General features: G+C 36.0%; 1 protein-coding gene across 1 annotated transcript; it reads right to left on the reverse strand.

Annotated features, from left to right (window-relative positions):
• Positions 1-96: 96 nt before the first annotated feature.
• On the reverse strand, positions 97-17,227 carry LOC129806534 (ribonucleoside-diphosphate reductase large subunit). Its single transcript, XM_055855198.1, has 5 exons — positions 16,983-17,227; positions 16,811-16,899; positions 16,166-16,745; positions 10,915-12,131; positions 97-608 (listed from the first exon to the last, which is right to left on the reverse strand). Exons 1-5 carry the CDS (start codon positions 16,999-17,001, stop codon positions 120-122), a joined length of 2,394 nt encoding a protein of 797 aa, XP_055711173.1. The 5' UTR covers positions 17,002-17,227; the 3' UTR covers positions 97-119.
• Between the last annotated feature and the right edge of the window lie 3,941 nt (positions 17,228-21,168).

Raw genomic sequence — 21,168 nt, forward strand, 5'->3', positions numbered from 1 at the left:
TTCAATGAAAAAGTGTTATTAGTGAAAAAAAAATTGTGCTAAACGAAAGTTAATTTTTCGGTTAGATGTTGATGTTCTTTTTTTGGGGGGGGGGGGGGGGGGCGGCGGAGGGTTGGGTATTACGAGCCACAGGACATGCAGGCTTCTTTGTTGTCCAGGGAACAGAGCATTTCGGCACGTCCCTGATCCACTTGACTTTCCCCATTCACGTGCGTTTCCCCGTTTGTGCTGATGTCCTCCCGGAGCTTCAGTTTGTCCACGGTGAATTGAATTGCATTGGCCGCTGGTTTGGTGCGCAGGTAGTACATTCCGGTTTTCAGGCCCTGCTTCCAGGCGTAGAAGTGAATGGAAGTGAGTTTGCCGTAATTGGGTTCTGCCACGTAAATGTTGAATGACTGGCTCTGGTCAATAAAGGCTCCTCGGTCAGCCGCCATCTCGATCATGGTCTTCACCTTGATCTCCCAAACGGTCTTGTAGAGCTCGCGGATTTCCAGCGGAATCTCCTGGATGGACTGGATTGAGCCATTGTTGGCAATCAGTTTGTTCTTCATGTCGTCATTCCAGAGGCCTCGTTCCGAAAGGTCCTTCAGCAAATGGCTGTTGACGACCTTAAATGAGGTAAATCGGAAAATTAACCCATTCCTTACCATCGTATTATACATCATACGCAAATTGAGTGATTTTAGATGATTTATTACAAGGCAATCGCTATCCGAATTGCTGTCGGAAATGGATTTTTAGTTACTTTAGTCCTTTAATTACTTGGAAAAAATATCCCGATTGAGATGGGAGTATATTTTGTTCTTTTCTCGCTTCACGTAAAGTCATGCAAAAATTTTGCTAAAAATGGCGGACGGATAATGCGACATCCCGTCGAATTTGCTAAAATTGACCTTCATCCTCTTTCCTGATTTGAATTCTGGTTGCCAATGTGTTTTCTTGAATAGTTACTCTATCTAAATCAATAGAGTTTGTAATGAATTAATGAACAGAATTTAAATTCAGTGACCGTTAAGACGCGTGTTTGAGTTTGAGGGCGGCTCCTCGCGCCACCATAATGGATAAAAATTATTTCTTTTCAAAAAAATCATCTATTAATCTGTAGCAAACTAATCCCAAAATATGAACATTCTATCTGATATATTTCTGGTACATTGACTGAATGGGTTAAAAATCGCTAAATTCGTCAGTTAAATCAGCATTTGTCGTAACTTCCTTTTGACAACTTTTCAGGAGACGAAATTTTCAATTCAGCTTTATTTTTCTTAAAAATAAGCCCCAAATGCGATACTTTTGAGTGAAAATAATAAAAGTGGCACAAATAAAGTGTAAGTTAACTCGAGAAAATCTTTATAAAATTATTTAAAAGCTGCAATATTGAGAAATATGTCGGAAGAAACATAAGATTTTATCGTGACTTGCATCGTTTATAAACCCGTAACTTCTAATGTATGGAGATCTTGAAAGTTACGACAATTTTCAAAAACGCATTATACACTAAGAAAAAACCTAAAAAGTTAAATCAACTCTATGGCAGAGTTGAATTCACTCTATGAATATCGATGTAATTATTACTCTTTTTCAATGTAAATTCCATCTCGACTGAAGTATATGCTTAAGTGTTTTCATTTAAAGAATATACTTCAGTCAAGAAGATTTTCGTGTGAGAAAGTTCATATGGAACATCAATTAGAAATATCGTCAGTTAAATCAGCATTTGTCGTAACTTCCTTTTGACAACATTTCAGGAGACTAAATTTTCAGTCCAGTTTTATTTTTCTTAAAAATGAGCCCCGAATGCGATACTTTTGAGTCAAAATAATAAAAGTGGCACTAATAAACTGTAAGTTAACTCGAGAACGTCTTTATAAAATTATTTAAAAGTTGCAATATTGAGAAATATGTTAGAAGAAACACAATAATATTTTATCGTAACTTCCATCGTTTATAAAGCCGTAACTTCCAATGTATGGAGATTCTGGAAGTTACGACAATTTTCTAAGATGCATTATATCAATTTGAATTATTCTAGTGATAATAAGCGCCTTTTTTGACTAAATTAGTCAATAATACTGTTATCCCTGTCCCAAAAAGCTTTTATTTCATGAGTTTTATTGAATAAATTTTGTGCGCCACGTCGCTTGTTTTGTTTTGAATTAATGACAAATGGGTAGGGATTTTTTCTCACTTTTTTCTCGCAAATATTGAATTAAAATGATTTCATGTTACACTATTCGCACTGTCTTTCGATATTTGGAAGAGTTTATAAACGTTTTATTGAGAAATATTGCAATTTTTCTACAAATTACAAGCCACGCAAGTAAGCAAAAGAAGTTACGGCAAATGCTGATTATTGAAAATTTGTCGTAACTTCCCCAAAAATGGAAGTTACGACAAATTCTGAAAATTTTTTCTTAATTAAGAGCACTTACGATAATTTTTGTTTAAAATAATTTTTATTGGGCTTATAAAAGTTTCTTTTTCACAAGTGCGTTTAATAAACAAAATTACGCTGATTCCAAATATGTATATATCTCAAAATCGCAAAAATGAAGTTACGACAAATGCTGATTTAACTGACGAATATGCCTAACAGTGTTTCATGAAGACATGTGCTTGCATCATATGTTATATCTCGCTCGGAACATAGGGAACTTGAGGTCAAGAAAATATTAATAAACAAAATGATAAAATTAAAAAAAAAACATAAAATTGCAAAATATAGGGGAAAGGCTCATAATTTTGTCCAGTTTCTTATTTTGGACACTGTGAGGATAAAATTGGACACTAAAAATGAATTGATTAAAAGGATGGATTTTTATTCCATTATTTGATGATTAATGAATTCTATCTAAATATTTGTTCTTTTTAGAAGATTTTAACACTAAATACGTTAAATTTTGAATATGATTTCAGTTAAAATTCCTTTGTTGAAACTTCAGTGTGAGCAATTACTTACGAAAAATATGCCAGAACTTTGTGTTTGCTTCTGTCTTATTTAGCTGTGGTGAAGTACTAACAATAGCCGTACTCACTATGGCGTTGTTATCGCGTAATCTCCGTAATCTGTAATCTTGTTACAATTTTTCATTCATAAAATACATTACGAGAACATAACGAAATAATGGACTCTGGGGTGCGTAATCTTGTAATCTTGTAAAAATTTTATTTTGTTAAGTACTAGCAGCTAACTTCATGCCTTTCCGAAAGCTTTCGGGGTTTTCATAAAAAAGCTAAAATTGAATGAGAAATGACATAACCTCAGAATTTGTGCAGTGTTTTGGTTTGAGCCGGTCAACAAAATGGAGAAAAACACCGATAATTCGGTAAGTATTAATTTAAATTAATTTAATTTCATTTAATTTTAATAAACGCTGTTTATTGTACTTGTGACTCATTGTGACGACAAACACCAAAATGTAAACAAAAAAAATCTTAACAAGATTACGAAACGTCAAAGTGATTATTTTGCCACTCACTATGATGACCTTAACAGCCCTTTACAAATTACAGATTACAAGATAACAACGCCATAGTGAGTACGGCTAATGTTTCTTAGCCTTTTTTTGAGTGATATTATTAAATATTCATTGAATATTGTGTTGATTCACATTAATGGTGATTTGTACATTTGACCTGAAGTGAGATTTGCCTTTTGAATTGCGTTTTTCGTGTGAAAAATGGACAATTTTCTAATAGATTAACCAGTCAGGTGATACTCCTTATTTTGGACAGGTTTTGTTTCCTCGAAATTTCGTGAAATTTTAGCTTTTGTGATGACAAAGTTGTATAAATGCCCGGAGAAACAAAGGACCATCATATCCATGAACGAGATGTAGTGAGAATAGCCTTAAAAGGCTTCTGGAAAGACCAGGGAATGCGCGAATCCGCGCATATTTGTATTTACGAAGTCAATTCACTTTAATGAATTATATGAAAAGTTTCAGATAAGTTCTTGAAATGAAAAACAGTGGGCATCCTTTCCAAAATTACAACCAAAGTGTCCAAATTTACAACCAAGGTGTCCAAAATTAGAGACAAATTCATCTCTACATATCAATTCATTTTGAAAAGTACTAAGAATTACTTTAGTAAAAACAAAGGCGATAAACAGCTTGACAAGTTTCTAAACAAGTCTTCTGGAAAGGGAGTTGCAAAAAATTCAATTTGTATTGAAAATATTGCACTTCAAACTTAGAACATTGATTCTTATAAGCACCCTTTCCAAAATCATGAGCACTTCTGATTGGCAAGTGTGATTGGCAAGATCGTCTGCTGTTGAGCAGTGAGATCTTTGGCTTAACTCTCGCAGTTATGAGTTTGAGTCCCCCGCCCGGTACAAATAACTGATTGTGGAACGAGTCAAGCGCCCATGTGATAAAACGTACTAAATGAATTTCTTTTGCCTAAAAACTCCATAAATTTATCAAATTCAACTTTTACAGGACATTATAAAAAAATAAATAATGAACTTGTAATACAAATATCTCGATACATTTAATAATGCAAAAAATCAATGACAAAACCGCGAAAATGTAACAATTTTAATATGACAGGACTCCAAGAAATATTATCGTTGAAAATAATTAGGGGAAAGTGACCATGCTTGATACGATCCAAGCTTGATAATAACTATTTTTTTCCTATGTTAATCAATAGTTATAACTCATCGCAATATATTTCAATAGCTGGTGCTAAACCTCACATTTCCTAAAAAAATTAGGATCCTAGCTCTTTTTTCCTAGTTTCAGGAAGCAAAAATGAAAAATGGGTCCAAAACTGTAATTTCGATACATGATATTTCATAAGTATTTCTTAATTAATGTCGCTGTACAGGAAAACTACTATCATAGGCACTTAGGGGGTTCATCAGTACTAATATTTATGTAAAAATATTTTTAATTGGTGGACACTGTTTTTGTGGATGGTGGCTAATTCATAAATTCTACTTTTGTCCATCCTATATTTTAAGAAGGGTCCATGAATGATAATTTTAATGTGGCAACTATATCATTAGATGTGATTATTTCATAATTACACATATTGCAATCCGCCAATTTTATCGATAATTGACATAATCTTAAACCCTGTTGCCTGAATTTTAAGGTTGCAGAGTGACATTTTCATGGACTCAAAGTGAAAAAATGGTTTTCGCTAGCGCCCTAATGTCATAAAAACATGGCTTAGAAAAATTACATAAAAGTGATTTTAAAACTAATAACCATTCGTACAAACGATTTAAGCAGATAGATTAGAGTTCCGTCTAAATATTGATGTGCAATTTTTTGTATCCGGTGAATTTTTTGCAGTGAAAATGGGCCTCCGAATTGCCGAATCAATTATTATACAGGAAGGCCCCGGACCAAACTTGTATAAAAATCGCTACTGAATTTCCATTTTCTTCTTGAGGAAAATCTAAGGATTTCCAGGAACTATTTGAGGTGGGATTATGAACCTAATAAGTGAGACATTTTTTTGTCATAGTGGAAGAATCGCTTCGGTTTGTGTGTTAATCAGAAAATAATCACAAACCTTGGACATCATTTTGCAGTATCAAGCATGGGCACTTTCCCCTACTTGATAATGTTATTCATCAATAACAAAATTATTTACTGTTCTTGAAACCATTCCATAATCCCAAACTTTTCCCCAAATATACAACTTTTTTTACGGAACAAAGGGAGTAGTTATTAGCTAATGAAATTAGGGGAAAGTACACTCCTTTCGAACGTTCATACCTTCGAATAATGTAAAATTTCTTTTATTTTTCCTAAGAGACTTACACATTTCTATTAAATTATTAGTTAGCTTATCATCAATTATTGATAATTGCGTGATAATTATGTGAAAGTCTCTTAGGAAAAAAAAAAGAAAATTCACTTGCAAGCATGAACGTTGAAAGGGAGAGTACTTTCTCCTACTGCATTTTGTTATGCCCCTTATAAGGTAAGGGTTATATTACCAATAATAATTCACCTTGAACCAATTATCATTATCACAATCAACCAATTATTATTAACTAAAACGAATTATAGTTATCAACATTAGGAAAATATTCGTCAAAATGTATACTTCATTCACAGTTAAGCATTGTCCTTGTACAAAATATCACGTGAGAAAGTTATTTTGTTGTTATGAATCTAGACAAAGCTCTGGGAAAATTCTGTCTTATTCGAAAAATTTATTTTTTCGCGGAATGGGACCGGAAAAATCAAAGAATTTATAAGATAGTTTCTTTGGTGTTGATATCACTGATGCCATTGTACATTTATGTAGGGTATAGATACCTCATTCGTTACGAAACACTAGTAAGAGATTTAGAATTAGAATATTTTAAGAAGTCTAATTTAACGAGTTTAGTGGTATCATGTGGACATCTGATTAATGTCATTTGGTACAGTTTGTATCTAATTTTAAATTGGTGTGTTAAACATTTGCATTCTAAATTGTTAGTAGCTGTTGCAAAATTTGAAATGTTGATTGAAACAGAATTAAATTACTCATTTAATTCATTAAAAAGCTCTGCAAATAATTTTTTCTACGGTATTCTCCTATACTACTCAACTTTTTATGGAACAATAATGGCTTTTGTATTGATATTCATATTCAAAATTCCCCTGTATTTTCGTCTATTTTACGAATTTTTCATTGTTTTTAGTACAGTTTGTATGACCAAATTGTCAGTTCTCTACGTCACATATTTTATAAAGTTTTTTTCACATGAAATTGAAGAATTCAATGAAATTTTGAAAAAAAACAAAATATTTTCTAAAATTGTCTTTAAGATCAAAATTTCACTATGCGAAGTAATTCATCTTTTAAATAAAACATTCGGAGATTTACTTTTTCTCTCAAGTATTTTTGGAGCCTCTATCCTTACTGTTTATACGTACACTTTGACAGTTTTAATTCTTGTAAATCGTGATTTAGATAAACTCTTGTTTATAGCTTTCTATTGCAATGCCTCGTTAATCCCTGAATTTGCAATAATTATTTTTATTGGGAGAACGGGAAAATTATTAGAGAATGTCTTACAGGCAAATAATCAGATTACAGGATCAGATTTAATTAATTATAAACCTGGCGAGTTGTCACAATTAATTTTAAGACAACTTCACGAACCTTTTGAATTGCGAGTGAACTTTCAATTAATTAATTGGTCCCTATATCTCTCCGTAAGTAACATAGCTAATTAAATATGTACGATACCAATACATTAAAATAAATATTTCTAATGGATTCCATGCCATTTACAGGTTTTCAATGCAGTTATCACCAATGTTATTATCTTAATCCAACTGCAGTACTTGGAAGATCCTAATTACTATCATTTGTAATTTAATGGAATAATGAATATTGTTGTGCATTGTTCGCTGAAGTACATTAATCAATTATATTATTATTCTGTTAATAAAGATATTAACCAGAGTGTCAATACAGAATTAGATGAATTTATTTGTGGATTTGAATTAATATTGGATTGTTCCATAATGAGTTGTAGGGTTTTAATTAGGATGAATCCATTTACATCTCGATCTTTGTGGACTTCGCGGTATAAATTGATTTTTTCACCCCCCAAAATTTCCACCTTCCACCCTCTGGAGACCATTTCTCTCAACATATCTCCATGCTTCAGGCGTTTTTTTTTTGAGAAATAACGTCACGTCCGTCTGGATGTTACCACATCCACAAGCTAAACGGTTAAAGATAGGCTTGGGACCTTTGGGAGACTCCCCCCCCCCTATAAATTGACCTTAAGACTCAAGGTTAACGAAAGTAAAACAAAGTGCATGGTCACTGGCACCACAGCATCCAGATCTTCCAGATCCCATCAGAATGTCACTGTGAACGAGTGGAATGACTTCAAATACCTCGGATCGGTACTTATGACGTGTAATGAAGTCAGAATAAAGCGTGTCCCGGATTTAAATTCTTGGCTATATGGACCCGAGTGAGTCCGACAGCCTTACATAAAATAGAAGAAGAAGAAGAAGGATTTAAACATGAGGTTAGTCGACATGAAGTTAGTCACAATAGGAATTGAGTTTTGTTTTGATTTTTTTGACGTTTTAAGAGAATTTCGTCAGCTTTTCATTTCTGGAAAAAAATATTGAAAAAGGTTGTGTTTTGGCTGAGAAAAGTGATAAAAATGGAGAACCTGCGCAAATTGATCGTGGACACGCAGCTAAAGATGTGGTGACCCCAAATGAGGCCACCTTGTTGTCTCCAGATCCAGATGAACTTTTTTTCACTAAGATGCTATATTCTTGGCTGCTAAAGTTCTTTTTTTGGTGATTACTGTTACACTACCCAGTGACCTGGGCTACTTTTACACTGTGACTGAACCAACCTCTTGAATTTAGCTACCCTTTTTATACTAAAATCCTCCACTCGCACCCTAATTCTATTCGACATTATTTCCCGTGGGAAGGTGTCCAATTAGTGATTCAGGACGAACCTCTAGATAACGATCGTCTGGAGACGATAGTTAAGTGCCTATTAAAATATCCAACTATCCACTTTCGCTATCTCTAGAGTTTTCTCCAATACTTTCTATATCCTTAAGCAAGGGGATGCTTAATTGAGATGACCGAGGATCACACCTTTTTGATCGTTTGCCATCCTTGTCCCCATTTCTTTTCAGGATTTTATGGCTTTCTTGGCGCGAGCTCTAATTTTACGACCGTCTCGAAGAGAAAGTAATCTTAAAGGCTTGTCACCATAGATCACCCACTTTACGAGTTTTCCAGGAATAGAGGGTGCCTTTGTTTGCTTAAGCCAACAAATGCACCCTCTTTTTGGTCACTCATATCTCGCCCATCGTGATCTTACGAACACCTGCCTAATGGCTTTAAGATGTTACTTTGGGCTATAAATTTCGTAAGGATAATTGGATAGAAAACTCTCGCGGCGTTAGACATGATCTATCATGTCTCTTCTTGATATTTCACGAAAGAACCAGTGCGATCATGAATATTTGAAAACCGAGTTGTGATGCACAAAATGCGACACAACAAAGAATCCAAAAGCTAGCTATTCTGAAATCGGAAGGACCACCGGAAAGTGTCTATTCACGGTGCGAAGGGTTATATTACGCTTCAAGGAACTCAAGACAGTTGTTCGAAAGCCAGGATGTGGCAGAAAACCTGGAGCTGTAGACAAGAGGATGGAGAAGAGAGTGTTGGCGCTTTTCCAGAAGCAACCTTGCCTTTCAGTCAGAGATGTGGGCAAAAAGCTGGGTATCTCCAAGAGCTTAGTGCAGAGAATCAAAGAGAATAACGGATTGATAACGTACAAACAAAGCTCAAGCTGCTCCCCATCGCACGAACAAGCAGAAGCAAAGTGCCAAAACAAGGTCGAGAAATCTGAGTGATCGAGTTTTGAAAGGCTTTCAAGGATGCGTTTTGATGGACGACGAAACTGTCGTAAAAGATGAATTTACTAAGTTGCCCGGCCAACAGTTTTACACGGCGAAGACTCGTACGAGTGTAGCCAGCAAGTACAGGTTCAAAGAGTACGACAAGTTTCCGAAGAAATATGTGGTTTGGATGGCAATCTGCTCTTGTGGACGTCGCAGCGAAGAATTTTTCATGACAGGGACGATGAACGTGGATATCTACATTAAAGAGTGCCTCCAAAAACGACTTTTGCCACTGTATCAAAGCCACGACATCCCTCCTCTATTTTGGGCTGATTTGGCATCATGTCATTACGCGAAAGCCACCCTGGAATGGTTTGCCAACAACAATGTCAAATATGTAGATAGGAAGGTCAAGCCGCCCTGCACTCCAGAAGTCCGTCCCATTGAGAAATACTGGGGAATTTTCAAAGGAGACTTGAAGAAGAAGGCTAATCCAGCCAAAGATTTGCAGGACTTCGCACGAAAGTGGAAGAAAGTCGTCAGAGATCGTGGGGACGACCTTGTCCAGAGCCTTATGAGGGGAGTAAAGAAGATGGTGCGAAGATTTCGCGGAGAAACCGCTTGAATAAAAAAAACCATAAAGTGGATTTGAATCACAATGAAATACCTTTCAAGAAATATAAATAGTATTTGTCTTCTTGTCCTTTAAATTCGGGACACGCTTAAATTTAATCACAGAAAAACCTGTTATTTGGTTTAAAATCTCTAAAATGCATTTGAATAAGGTGTCATCTTTTTTCCAAAGTGTATCAGTGCTTGTATTCGTAGGTAGTAAAATGTGAAGTTTCAATCGTTCGGCATTCTATGGCTCAGACATACAGAGACATTTTAACGAACCTATGTAGTCTCTTACTACATGGCAGGTAAACGTTCAGAATTTGCTCCCAGATGTCGCTTATTAAGGACTTATTTTAGAAACGATGACAAAGTCCTTATTTAAATTTTTCAGTCAGTTTTCACTTAAACCGGAACTACCTGTAATACCGGAACCCCCTGTATTTTCTTCTTCCTACCTAAAACAGTGAGGAAATCTCAAAATTCCGAAAAATCCGGAAAAGTTAAAATAACATTCCGGAAATGTTAATTTCCCAGCAACGAAAGAGTTCCCTGTTCGAGATACCGCGACGGTGGCGCCCTCCCAAATGTTCAGAAAGTGGTGGCCACTATGGAGAACTATTGCTTGAACCGCGTTCGTTTTTTCCCAGCCCGTAAGGATTTACATTGGACCGAACCCTGTTCCGAACGCGTTTGCTGAACGGTGTTCAAACAGAGAACTTTCGTTGCTGGGTTTACCCTGCATTATTGATCCGAAATCGGTGTAAATATTATGTTTTTTAGGTGTTTTAGGGGTAAAAGTTACCCTTTTTCATGTTAATTTTACACTTAACAAGGTGTAAAATTAACATTAAAAAATGTTGATATATTTTTACACCTAAAAAGTGTTACTGAGGAAAAAACCTTGTAAAAAAATTTTGTTAAAATGAAATTCTTACCTGGAATTCACCGGAGAGTACTCGGCGGTTGTACATGTTGGATGTGTAGGGTTCGAAGGATTCATTATTGCCTAGAATCTGGGCCGTTGAAGCTGTTGGCATTGGGGCAACCAGCAACGAATTCCTCACGCCATGTTGGGCAATTTTTGCCTTTAACTCATCCCAATTCCACAAATCCGTTGGTTTCTTTCCCCACATTTCGTACTGCAGGATACCCTTGCTCACTGGACATCCTGCGTATGTCTCGTAGGGTCCAAGCTTCTCAGCCAATTCGCAACTTGCCTCCAAGGCACCGTAGTAGATGGTCTCGAAGATTTGCTGATTGAGTTTCTTGGCTTCTTCGCTGTCATAGGGCAGACGCATCAAAATGAAAGCATCCGCCAGACCCTGAACCCCAATCCCAATTGGCCTGTGCCTCATATTGGACAATTTGGCCTCTGGTACGGGATAGTAGTTGATGTCGATGACTTTGTTCAAATTGCGCGTAACAATCTTCGTCACTGCTTTGAGTTTCTCAAAATCGTACGTCTTATCAGCCTTTACGAACATATTGAGAGCAATAGATGCCAGATTGCACACAGCAATCTCATCCTTGGACGAATATTCTACAATTTCTGTGCACAAATTGCTACAGCGAATTGTCCCAATATTCTGCTGATTGCTCTTCCTGTTGCACGCATCTTTGTACAACATGTACGGCGTCCCAGTTTCCACTTGACTCTGAATTATGGCAAACCAGAGATCTCTCGCAGGAATTCTCCTGATATACCTACCTTCCTTCTCATACTTCATGTACAATTCATTGAATTTCTCACCCCAGCAATCAAACAATCCTGGACTCTGATTCGGACACATCAAACTCCATTCCCCATCTTCAGATACTCTCTGCATAAACAGATCCGGGATCCACAGAGCATAGAACAGATCCCTTGCTCGTGCCTTCTCCTTGCCCGTATTCTTCTTGAGATCCAAAAACTCAAAGATGTCACCGTGCCAGGGCTCCAGGTAGATAGCAAAGGCACCGGGACGCTTGTTCCCACCCTGATCAACGTAGCAGGCTGTTGTGTTGTAGACACGAAGCATTGGGACAAGGCCATTGGAGGTGCCATTGGTGCCGGCAATATGACTGCCCCGAGCACGAATGCAGTGCATATTCACGCCAATTCCTCCGGCAGCCTTTGAGATCAGAGCACATTGCTTCAGGGTATCGTAGATTCCTGACACACGAAAGATTTTCTAATAAACTAAATTGCTTTTTTTAAACTAAATTGTAGAAAAAGAATTTATTTTAATACTGAAATTAATAATATTGTAATTTGATAGGGATACTAAAAAGAAGGACAAGGACAGTAAAAGGATAGGATTTGTGTAGGTGGAGCAGATTGCTTTAAAATGTGAGATTGAGTTAATTTTAGTTTTTTCTTCCTTTAACACTGACGCCATTTTTTGCTAATTTTTATTCTAGCCGAAACAAAAATAAGAAACGCTGTGAAATTCTGTTGGAAAATAAAATTTGTTTGGAAAAAATTACAACAGCTCTCATTCTTTCGCATTCTAAATTCAAATGAGCTAAATTAAATTTGGAATGACGTTTAAAAGAAAAAGAAGAAGAGAATGAAAGGGATTCTAATTTCGACTTCATGAAATTTTCCCGATCTAAAAGCCGTGCCGGAGCTATAAGAAATTGAATTTGGTAATGGCTCTTGCACACCTTTTAAATAAGGAAAATTTCATGAAGTCGAAATTCGAATCCCTTTCTTTCCCAAACGCTTTGCATATGTCTATTTGATTCTTTCCCACTCTTCTTCTTCTTTTAAAAATCACTCCAAATTCAATTTAGTTCAATCGAATTTCGAGCGAGAAAGGATGAGATAGACATTATGCAAAGCTTTTAAGAGAAGGACGTGAATTTTGACTTTATAAAATTTTCCTGGTATAAAGGTGTGCTAGAGTCAAAATAACTCCGGCACACCTTTTTGATCAGGAAAATTTCATGAAGTTGAAATTCGAAAACCTTTCTTTCTCACATGTTTAGCATATGACAATCTCATTCTTTCGCTCCCTAAAATTCGATTAAGCTAAGTTGAATTTGTTGTGATGTTTAAAAAAAGAAGAAGAGTGCGAAAGAATGAGATAGACATATGCAAAACATGTGAGAAAAAAGGGATCCGAATTTCAACTTCATGAAATTTTCCTGATCTAAAAGGTGTGCTAGAGCCATAAGAAATTGAATTTGGTAATGGCTCTGGCACACTTTTTAAATCAGGAAAATTTCACTAAATCAAAATTCGCATCCTGTTTTTTTCTGAAAGGTTCTGTATATGACTATCTCAGTCTTTCGTAGTCGAAATTGGATTGAACTAAATTGATTTTTTTTAAAGAAGAATGTTAAAGAAATGTACGTCTGCAAAACGTAAGAAAGTGAGACAAGAATGGATGTGAATTTTGATTTTGTGAAATTTTCCTGACGTAAAAGCGTGTGCTGGCGGAGAATCACCAGGACTAGCGTAGGTTAGTGCGAGAGACCCTGTCCCTTAAAAACGTTTCAGCCATCAAAGTAAAAACACGTGCCAGAAATATAAATTATATGTATAATTTGTCAAAAATGCACTTATTATATGCTTCATTTCGTCAGATCAAATTAAAATTAAATTAATTTTTGTTGAAATTTTATCTTTAGATATTTGTAAATTTTTGAATCTGATACTTCTCCAATAGCAATAATTGACAAAAAACGAATAATTTCGACATTTCACATGTCGAAAAATCACTGGTTCTGATTAGACTGCAGATGATTTCTGAAGCAAAACAATTCCAACAGGAAGAGATTAAAGAATTTTTGGAAGAATTTGCAACACTCCCAATATCAGAAATGTGTTTTTAAGGCTTATTTTTTGAAGAAAACACCACCACCTTTCTTCCTTTGTTTTGCTGTTACATTTACTCGGCAAAATTCGTTCAGTTCAACTCGCCGAATTCGCAGTTTTGCCATTTGTAAGTCCGGCGAAGAGAATTTTCTTGCTCACTTGAAAAACGCATTTCTCGAATAAAAAATGGTCTGCATAAAGTTATAAAGGAGTAAATTTCCTATCAAAATATCACTATGGGATATTTTTTTGATTCACGAGAACTCATAACAAAACGAAAGAAAATGATAAAAAAATATCCCAGTTCTGACAAAATTTGTCCCGTCTGTTTTGAGAATTTTCACAAAATTATCTTTTGGAAAATGGCTCAGAAAGCGCATTTACTTTTGAATTAGGGGAAAATAACTTCGGCAAAGTTCAGATTCTCTGATAGCTTGTGAAAAAATAAAATTTCCGTTTTGACAAATTTGCCCCAATCTCCTCTAGCATTTAAGTCACGAGTTCGAGCACTTCGCAGTCTGTGACAGCCAACGTCTGCAGCGATTCCACTGGATTTCCAGCAGCCTTTTCTGCCATGTCCGCTGATTTTACCGCTAAAATCCGCGTAGAGTTCCCTGGATTTTACCGCTCAAAATCCGCGTAAGCTTCCGAGATGGAATTTGCCGCTAAATTTCTTCCTAGCGTTCCATGGACGTTTGCGGAACTCTGTATAGGACCGTCTAATAAGAAATGTCCGCGAGTTTCCATGGACTTTTTCTGACGAATATTTCCACTGCTTTTCCTATGGATTATTAGTGTATAATCGACAGTGAGCCCTTTCAAAATTCGGAAAATCCTCTTTATTTCCACGAAATTCTCCGTGGAAATTTCCATACAACGGCCTTAGAGAATTCCGTGGTTTAATATTACGGAATTCCACGACTTTTCCAGTGGATTTTTTTAAAATATTTTTCTTCAAAATGATTCCTAAAATTGGTTAAAAATTGCGTGGAATTTTAATAGAGAATTTCCACAAAAAACATCCACAAAATAAATGGAGGATCAGTACCAATTGGCAATTTAGAACTTGGAGAGTATTCATGTATCAGACGAACACTCAATTGTTCTACTTTTGAATTGAAAATATTGCTACCATATCGTTCATTTGAGTATGTCTAGCTCGCAAGAATTATAGCGTTAAGGCGAAAAATAATTGCGGAATTTTCGCGTTTACTTCCATGGAGTCTTGGTCGGAAAGATATCAGAAAATATACTCGGAATATTCAAAGGAAATTTTGAATCAATTTCCAGGAAATGCTCTCAGATATGTTGCAAGAAAATTCCTCGGACTTTTTTTCCAGGAAATCCACGCGAAAAAAAGCTGATAACTCCGCAGAATTACAAGCGGAATATTAGCGTTTATTTCCACGGAAACTCTCGCGGAAAAATAGAAGACAAATTCCAGGGAATTTTCTGTTACTGTGAAATTTTGCGACCGATCGGCTACAGGGACGCTTTGCCATCCCTTCGACAATTCTTGCAAAATTGCAAAAAATCAAAAAAAACTTATTTTAACTTTGTAATTAGGGTAATCCCCTTCGTGTGCTGCAGCCGCCTGACTGACTTTCAGCGCTATCCGGCGTTTAAAAAGTAACCTTATCTGCCAATAATTGCCCCAAGGCGTACCCAGAATCAAATTCTAGGAAATTGTTTAAAAAAAAAGCACATTTTCTTTCGAGGAAGAAGAAAATGATTTTAAACAAAGTTGTACAGCGGTAAGACCGTATTTAGACTAGAGGTTTAGCGGGTTTAGCCTAGTTTCCGAAGGTCTCAAAATCCTAAATAGCAACCAATTTAATTTGTTCTTCTGATTCAAATAGATTAATTCCCATTAATAATCCATTTCTGAGTCAGAATTTTCCAAAAATCTTCGACTGATAAGAAATTAGAGAAGTTAAGCCTTATCTCTTTCGCGTCTTTAGGGTCATATATGACCCGGGGAAAAAAGTTTATTTTTGGCTATTTACATTAATTGAAATCTAACTGGAGTCTTGAGAAAATGAGCCAAGAATCTTACATCCTTCTATTATGATGTCGTGCACGAACAGATAGATTTCAATTAATGTAAATACCCAAAAAAAACTTTTTTCCCCGAGTCATGACATTACCCTAAAGACGCGAAAGAGTTATGGCTAAGCCTAGGGCCTCGACAGACCTGAGTCGAGGCCCATAATTTTTCACTAAGTCGTCTCTCGGCTGAAGTCGTAAGTGTGTCTAGGGCATTAGATCTGAAGCCCTTATAAATTTCCAATAAGAATATTTTCTCTCAAATTACTTCCAAATCGGAATATTAATAAAAAGAAAATTTTTTGGATTCTAATTAGTGATTTTCCAATTGTCCTTACCTTCGATGCTGTCCTCGGCCATGGAGAGGAGAAAGCAGGAAGACAATTGAGGCACTGGCGTGGCTGCTGCGAAGAGAGTCGGCGAGGCATGAGTGAAGTACTTCTGCGAGAGCAGATTGTACGTCTCAATAGCTGCATCGATGTCCTCTCCGTGAATTCCCACGGAAACACGCATCAGCATGTGCTGAGGCCTCTCGGCAATCTTTCCTCCCAGCTTCATCAAGTACGACCGCTCCAGGGTCTTGAAGCCGAAGTAGCTGTAGCCATAGTCCCGGTCATGGACCAGGGCCGAATTGAGCCTCTCCGAATTGGCCATGATGATGTTGTAGTGCTTCTCTGAGATCTTGGGTGACAATTTCCCCGTGGTCTCATTGATAGCCTTGTAGAGATCCGTCATGACGTCAGAAAAGAGTTTCTTCGTCTCCTTGTGCAGGTTCGAGACAACGAGTCGGGCTGCCAGTACGGCAAAGTCTGCATGATCCGTGGTCATTGTGGCAGCAATCTCTGCAGCCAGATTGTCCAATTCTGGAGTAGTTACTCCAGAATACAAACCCTTCTTCACCTTCTGCGTAATGGCCGGCTATTTTGAACAAAGACAATTTGGTCAGGAGATTTCTCTCGAAATTCCCCACAATCTCTACTTACAGGATCCACAAAGTTCATATTCAATCCGTAGCAGAGTTTATTGATCCTCGAGGTGATCTTGTCGCAATTAACATCCTCCTTCCTTCCATCTGAAATGGGAAAAGAATTGGATTTGTCTGTTGCGGAGCACCCTCCCATTTAGGGCTCAATTTAGCTTTTCCTGGATATTTACCTCTCTTGATTACAAACATTTTAGACTCTTCACACTTTAATAGACACTTTCTCAATATAAAATTGATTTAAAATTGTAGAATAATGATGTAAATCTTTACAAAACTTTTTGCAACACGCTACGAATGTGACAAAAGGAAGACGCTTGGAGTTCCCGCGCTATTTCGCGAAATTTTTATTGGCCCTTTTTGTACGTAACAATTATTTGGTATTTCAATGTTGGCTGCCATGAAGTGCTCGAAAATGTAACTGCAGCGTATGCAGCAGATGTAAATGCATTATCACTGCATAACCCGGCCGGCTATCTACTATGTATAAACTCAGTACTGAGTATAATACTTAGTACGAAACTAGTACTCGAAAATTATGAAAATTCGCCATTTTTCAGCTGAAATATTTACTATATACCAAATAGCTAGAAGACTTGCAAAAAATATTCTAGATTCCTTCAACCTTCTACTTTACAATTATGTGCAGACATAAGAAAAAAAATAACTTTAGGTACAGTAGACTCTTCGATATCCGGCTGACTGGGGGACAAATAACATTTAGGTTTTTTGAATGATCAACGGTTTTTCTATTTTGTGCTGTGTGAATTTATTTTCTGTCTGACAAAGAAAAAGAGAATTTTCTTCATGGTGTGCTTATGTTTCATTTTTTTATCACAATTATGTATTAAAAACTTCGATACAATGTTAATAATACTTTAATTCACTCTGGACAAACTTCATGTTTAGTGAAAATAATTTTGAATATATCAACCGCCAGTGTTTGGCAGCTGTCACCCGGATATCGAAGTGCTGGATATCGAAGAGTCTACTGTAGTCAGAAAAAATTATTTTCTGTATGGGACACCGGTGTTCCAATCGTCCTTAAAGCGTTAATAAATCAGTTGGTTTCCCCTATCCACCGCCCGAGAGCTGAGAAAAACTTGAGAGGTTTTTCAATTTAAAGAATTTTGTACATTTTGAAGCAGTCAAGATTTTATTTTTTAGGTTTATTTTAGGTCTTTTCACTGTAAGATGTTGAAAATCTTAGTAATGATGTATGAACATTTGTTTTTTTTTTGGTGGATTTCGTAAAAAAGTCTTATTAATTTGTAAAAGAAAATGTGTATTCGTTTTTTGTAACACATGACCCCTCTGGATTTTTTTACACTAATATTTGATAAATTAATTGAAAGAATTGTTAAATCTTTGGGTAGATAAAAATCAGTGCTTAATGCACAAAAGAAAAAACAAAATTGAAAAAATAGAAGCGAAAACAGACGAAAATTTATAAAAATTACAATAAATATAATTTATAAGTAAAAATCTGTCCATTATTTCTCAAATGAAGTCAATGTGTTCACTAAATCTTTAAAAAGAAAACTGTTAAAATCAAACCCTCTTTGGAATATGTAAAATTAATTGACATTGCCTCCTTTTCCTCACAGTCCCAGGTTATTTTCACTTGATTTTAAGGGAATCACCTGTAAAACTGTATAAGGCCACATAAATCGTAATTTACTTCGTGAAATATATCAATTCCTATTGTTTTTTCTACTTAATTTGACGATAATAAGTCTAACAAGCTCCTCTCGAGGAGCATGTTTATAAATCAAAAAATGTATTAGTTAATAAAATGTTAAGTACTGTGCATGGGAACACTTATTAATTTGAAATTAAGCTTTCAACTGCCATTTTAATAAGTAACTTATTTATAAATAAGTAAGCTGGTTACTGTGCATACCCCCCTATGTCTTTTTAAGCTTCTTTAAAACTTTTATTCTAATTCTAGAAAAAAACCTTGTATTATATTTTCGAGACGTTGAACAATTTTAAAAAAATCATCCGGATTACGAAGCGGAGATCTGTCATATTGTCTCCCAATCATCCGGATTACGAAGCGGGCACTGTAGATAGTAGATTTTGTCTGAAATATCCCAAAGTCTCAAATACTCATCATTAGTGTGCATGAGTCGACATTTATACTGAGTATATAGGGTAGAGTCAGTACTTTTTCGCCAGTAAGCACTTTTTCGACACCTACAAATAAAATCACTTTTTAAGGGAATTATGAGCTCATGGAACTACGAAATGAGTATTATTTCATGATCTCCAGTCTAACGCATCAAGAAACCATATCAGGCTCTTTACCGACTATATTATTTGCAAGTTATTAAAAGAAATTCTCGACAAGGTGAACAATCCAAAAATGGGTCCTGTGACGGTCGTCAGAGCGTCGAACGACCGAAAGTGGGGAACAATATGATGGTTTTTACGAAAGTCACTTGCCGTCGTAATAACTCTGAGATTACTCGCCCAGGACTAAAATATGACGCGCCAAAATGGGCTCTTCCAGTGACTTCCAGTGTCCCTATAAATAATCTTCCCCTCACTGAGTATATCTGAGGGGAAATATCACTCGTCAAATGGCAAATACAATTACTCAGTGCAGTGAATTCGCAAAGTAGTTTGCAATTTCGCGTGTTTTCTCAATAATATTATTGTATAGCATTAGGAGGGAAAGCTCCTTCAGTAGAGAAATGTGTTGTGATTTAGAAAAAGACAGTGCCGACAAAAATTAAACAAAAATTAGGCACTGTTTTGGTTGATAAATACCCGGACAATTTTTATGGAAAATTAAATTTCGTTATTCAGATGTTTGCTACTGTCTCAGGAGTATTGAAGCGTACATTAAAACGCTAGCTTCATTATTAAGACATTTATTGTCTAAAATTCCGGTCCAACTCCTCGATTTTGTCAATAGCGCGGCTACTTATAGGTTCTGCTGACCCGAATAAGAATAGCGCTGTACAGAGGGGACAGAATCGGGAACAATAACATAAAAATAATAACATAAAATTATATAATAATAATATATATTGTTTCGCAACAATATTGTGTGATAAAAATCTTGTGTCTTAAAGTCCTATTTAGTGAAAATATTAAAAGATTTTTGTGTGTTGTTGTCATCCAGCTGGAACATTTTCGACATGTCGGGCGGCTCATTGAGCAATAGTCGAATGAGAAAAATATTCGCAAATGTGAGTAGTGAAATTGGAAAAAATTGACCAAAACTCCATAAAAAGTAGCAAAAAACAAGAAAATATGTGAAGAATTAATGAGAAAACAGTGTCTAAGGTGATAGTATAGTGCAAAATTGTGCAGTGCATTTGACATTTTCATTGAGAGTACGTACGTCGATTTCGTACATATGCGGTAGAGAAAGATGGCAAGTGCACTATTTTTGGCGCGTTATTTTTTCGCACGGAAAAGGACCGTATGACTGTAATGACGCAGATTTTGTTCAATTTGCTTCTTCACTAGAACGATGACTAGCGATACAGCAATTTTTTTAGACCTCTACCAAAACATTTTAAAATACTACTAGTATCCCTGTACCAAGTTATGTTTCGAAAAACGGAAAGTTTTGTTACATTCAGGGTTTTGAAGAGCCTTAACGATAGTTGCTTCGCATTTTCTGCAAAATATAGCGACATTAAATTGTCACGTTTGTGTTCAATTACGATTTTAAAAAGTTTTACAAAATATTATCGAAAATGCTTTTGTAGGCTTTTAGCCAATAAAATGAACTACCACTATGCAAAATATGGAACCGCTGTCACCAGCGGTTTGATAGCTATGCGCTCTGAAATTTGTTGCATTTTTTTCAGCCACCCTGTATATACTCAGTACTTCTTCTTCTTCTTCTTTTTCTTCTTCTTCTTCTTCGCTTTAAAGTTTTAGGCCGGACGTTCTGACAACATCCACACAGCCAATACACACGACTCTTCGTTATCCGGCTGACTGGGGGACAAAATGACATTTAGGTTTTTTGAATGATCAACATGATCAACGCTTTTTATATTTTGTGCTGTGTGAATTTATTTTTTGTCTGACAAAGAACAAGAGAATTTTCTTCATGGTGTTCATATATTTCATTTTTTATCACAATTATGTATTAAAAACTTCGATACAATGATAATGATACTTTAATTCACACGGGAGAAACTTCATGTTTAGTAAAAATAATTTTAAATACATCAACCGCCAGTGTTTGGCAGCTGTCAACCGGATAACGAAGTGCAGGATAACGAAGAGCCGTGTGTATATACTCAGTACGATCTGTGAAGTCAGTACGGATAGCCAGCCGGGCAGTACGAATGGTCGGCCGGGATGATGCATAAGATGTGTAGGGGAAAC

Source organism: Phlebotomus papatasi, chromosome 3, assembly GCF_024763615.1.
Source record: "Phlebotomus papatasi isolate M1 chromosome 3, Ppap_2.1, whole genome shotgun sequence".
In the NCBI taxonomy this organism is placed as follows: domain Eukaryota; kingdom Metazoa; phylum Arthropoda; class Insecta; order Diptera; family Psychodidae; genus Phlebotomus; species Phlebotomus papatasi.

Excerpts from the sequence above, each read along its gene's own strand:
- LOC129806534 (XM_055855198.1), bottom strand. Across the intron at positions 16,746-16,810 it reads ATATGAACTTTGTGGATCCT|CCGGCCATTACGCAGAAGGT; the intron begins GTAAGTAGAGAT and ends TGTTCAAAATAG. Across the intron at positions 609-10,914 it reads TACTCTCCGGTGAATTCCAG|GTCGTCAACAGCCATTTGCT; the intron begins GTAAGAATTTCA and ends ACCTCATTTAAG.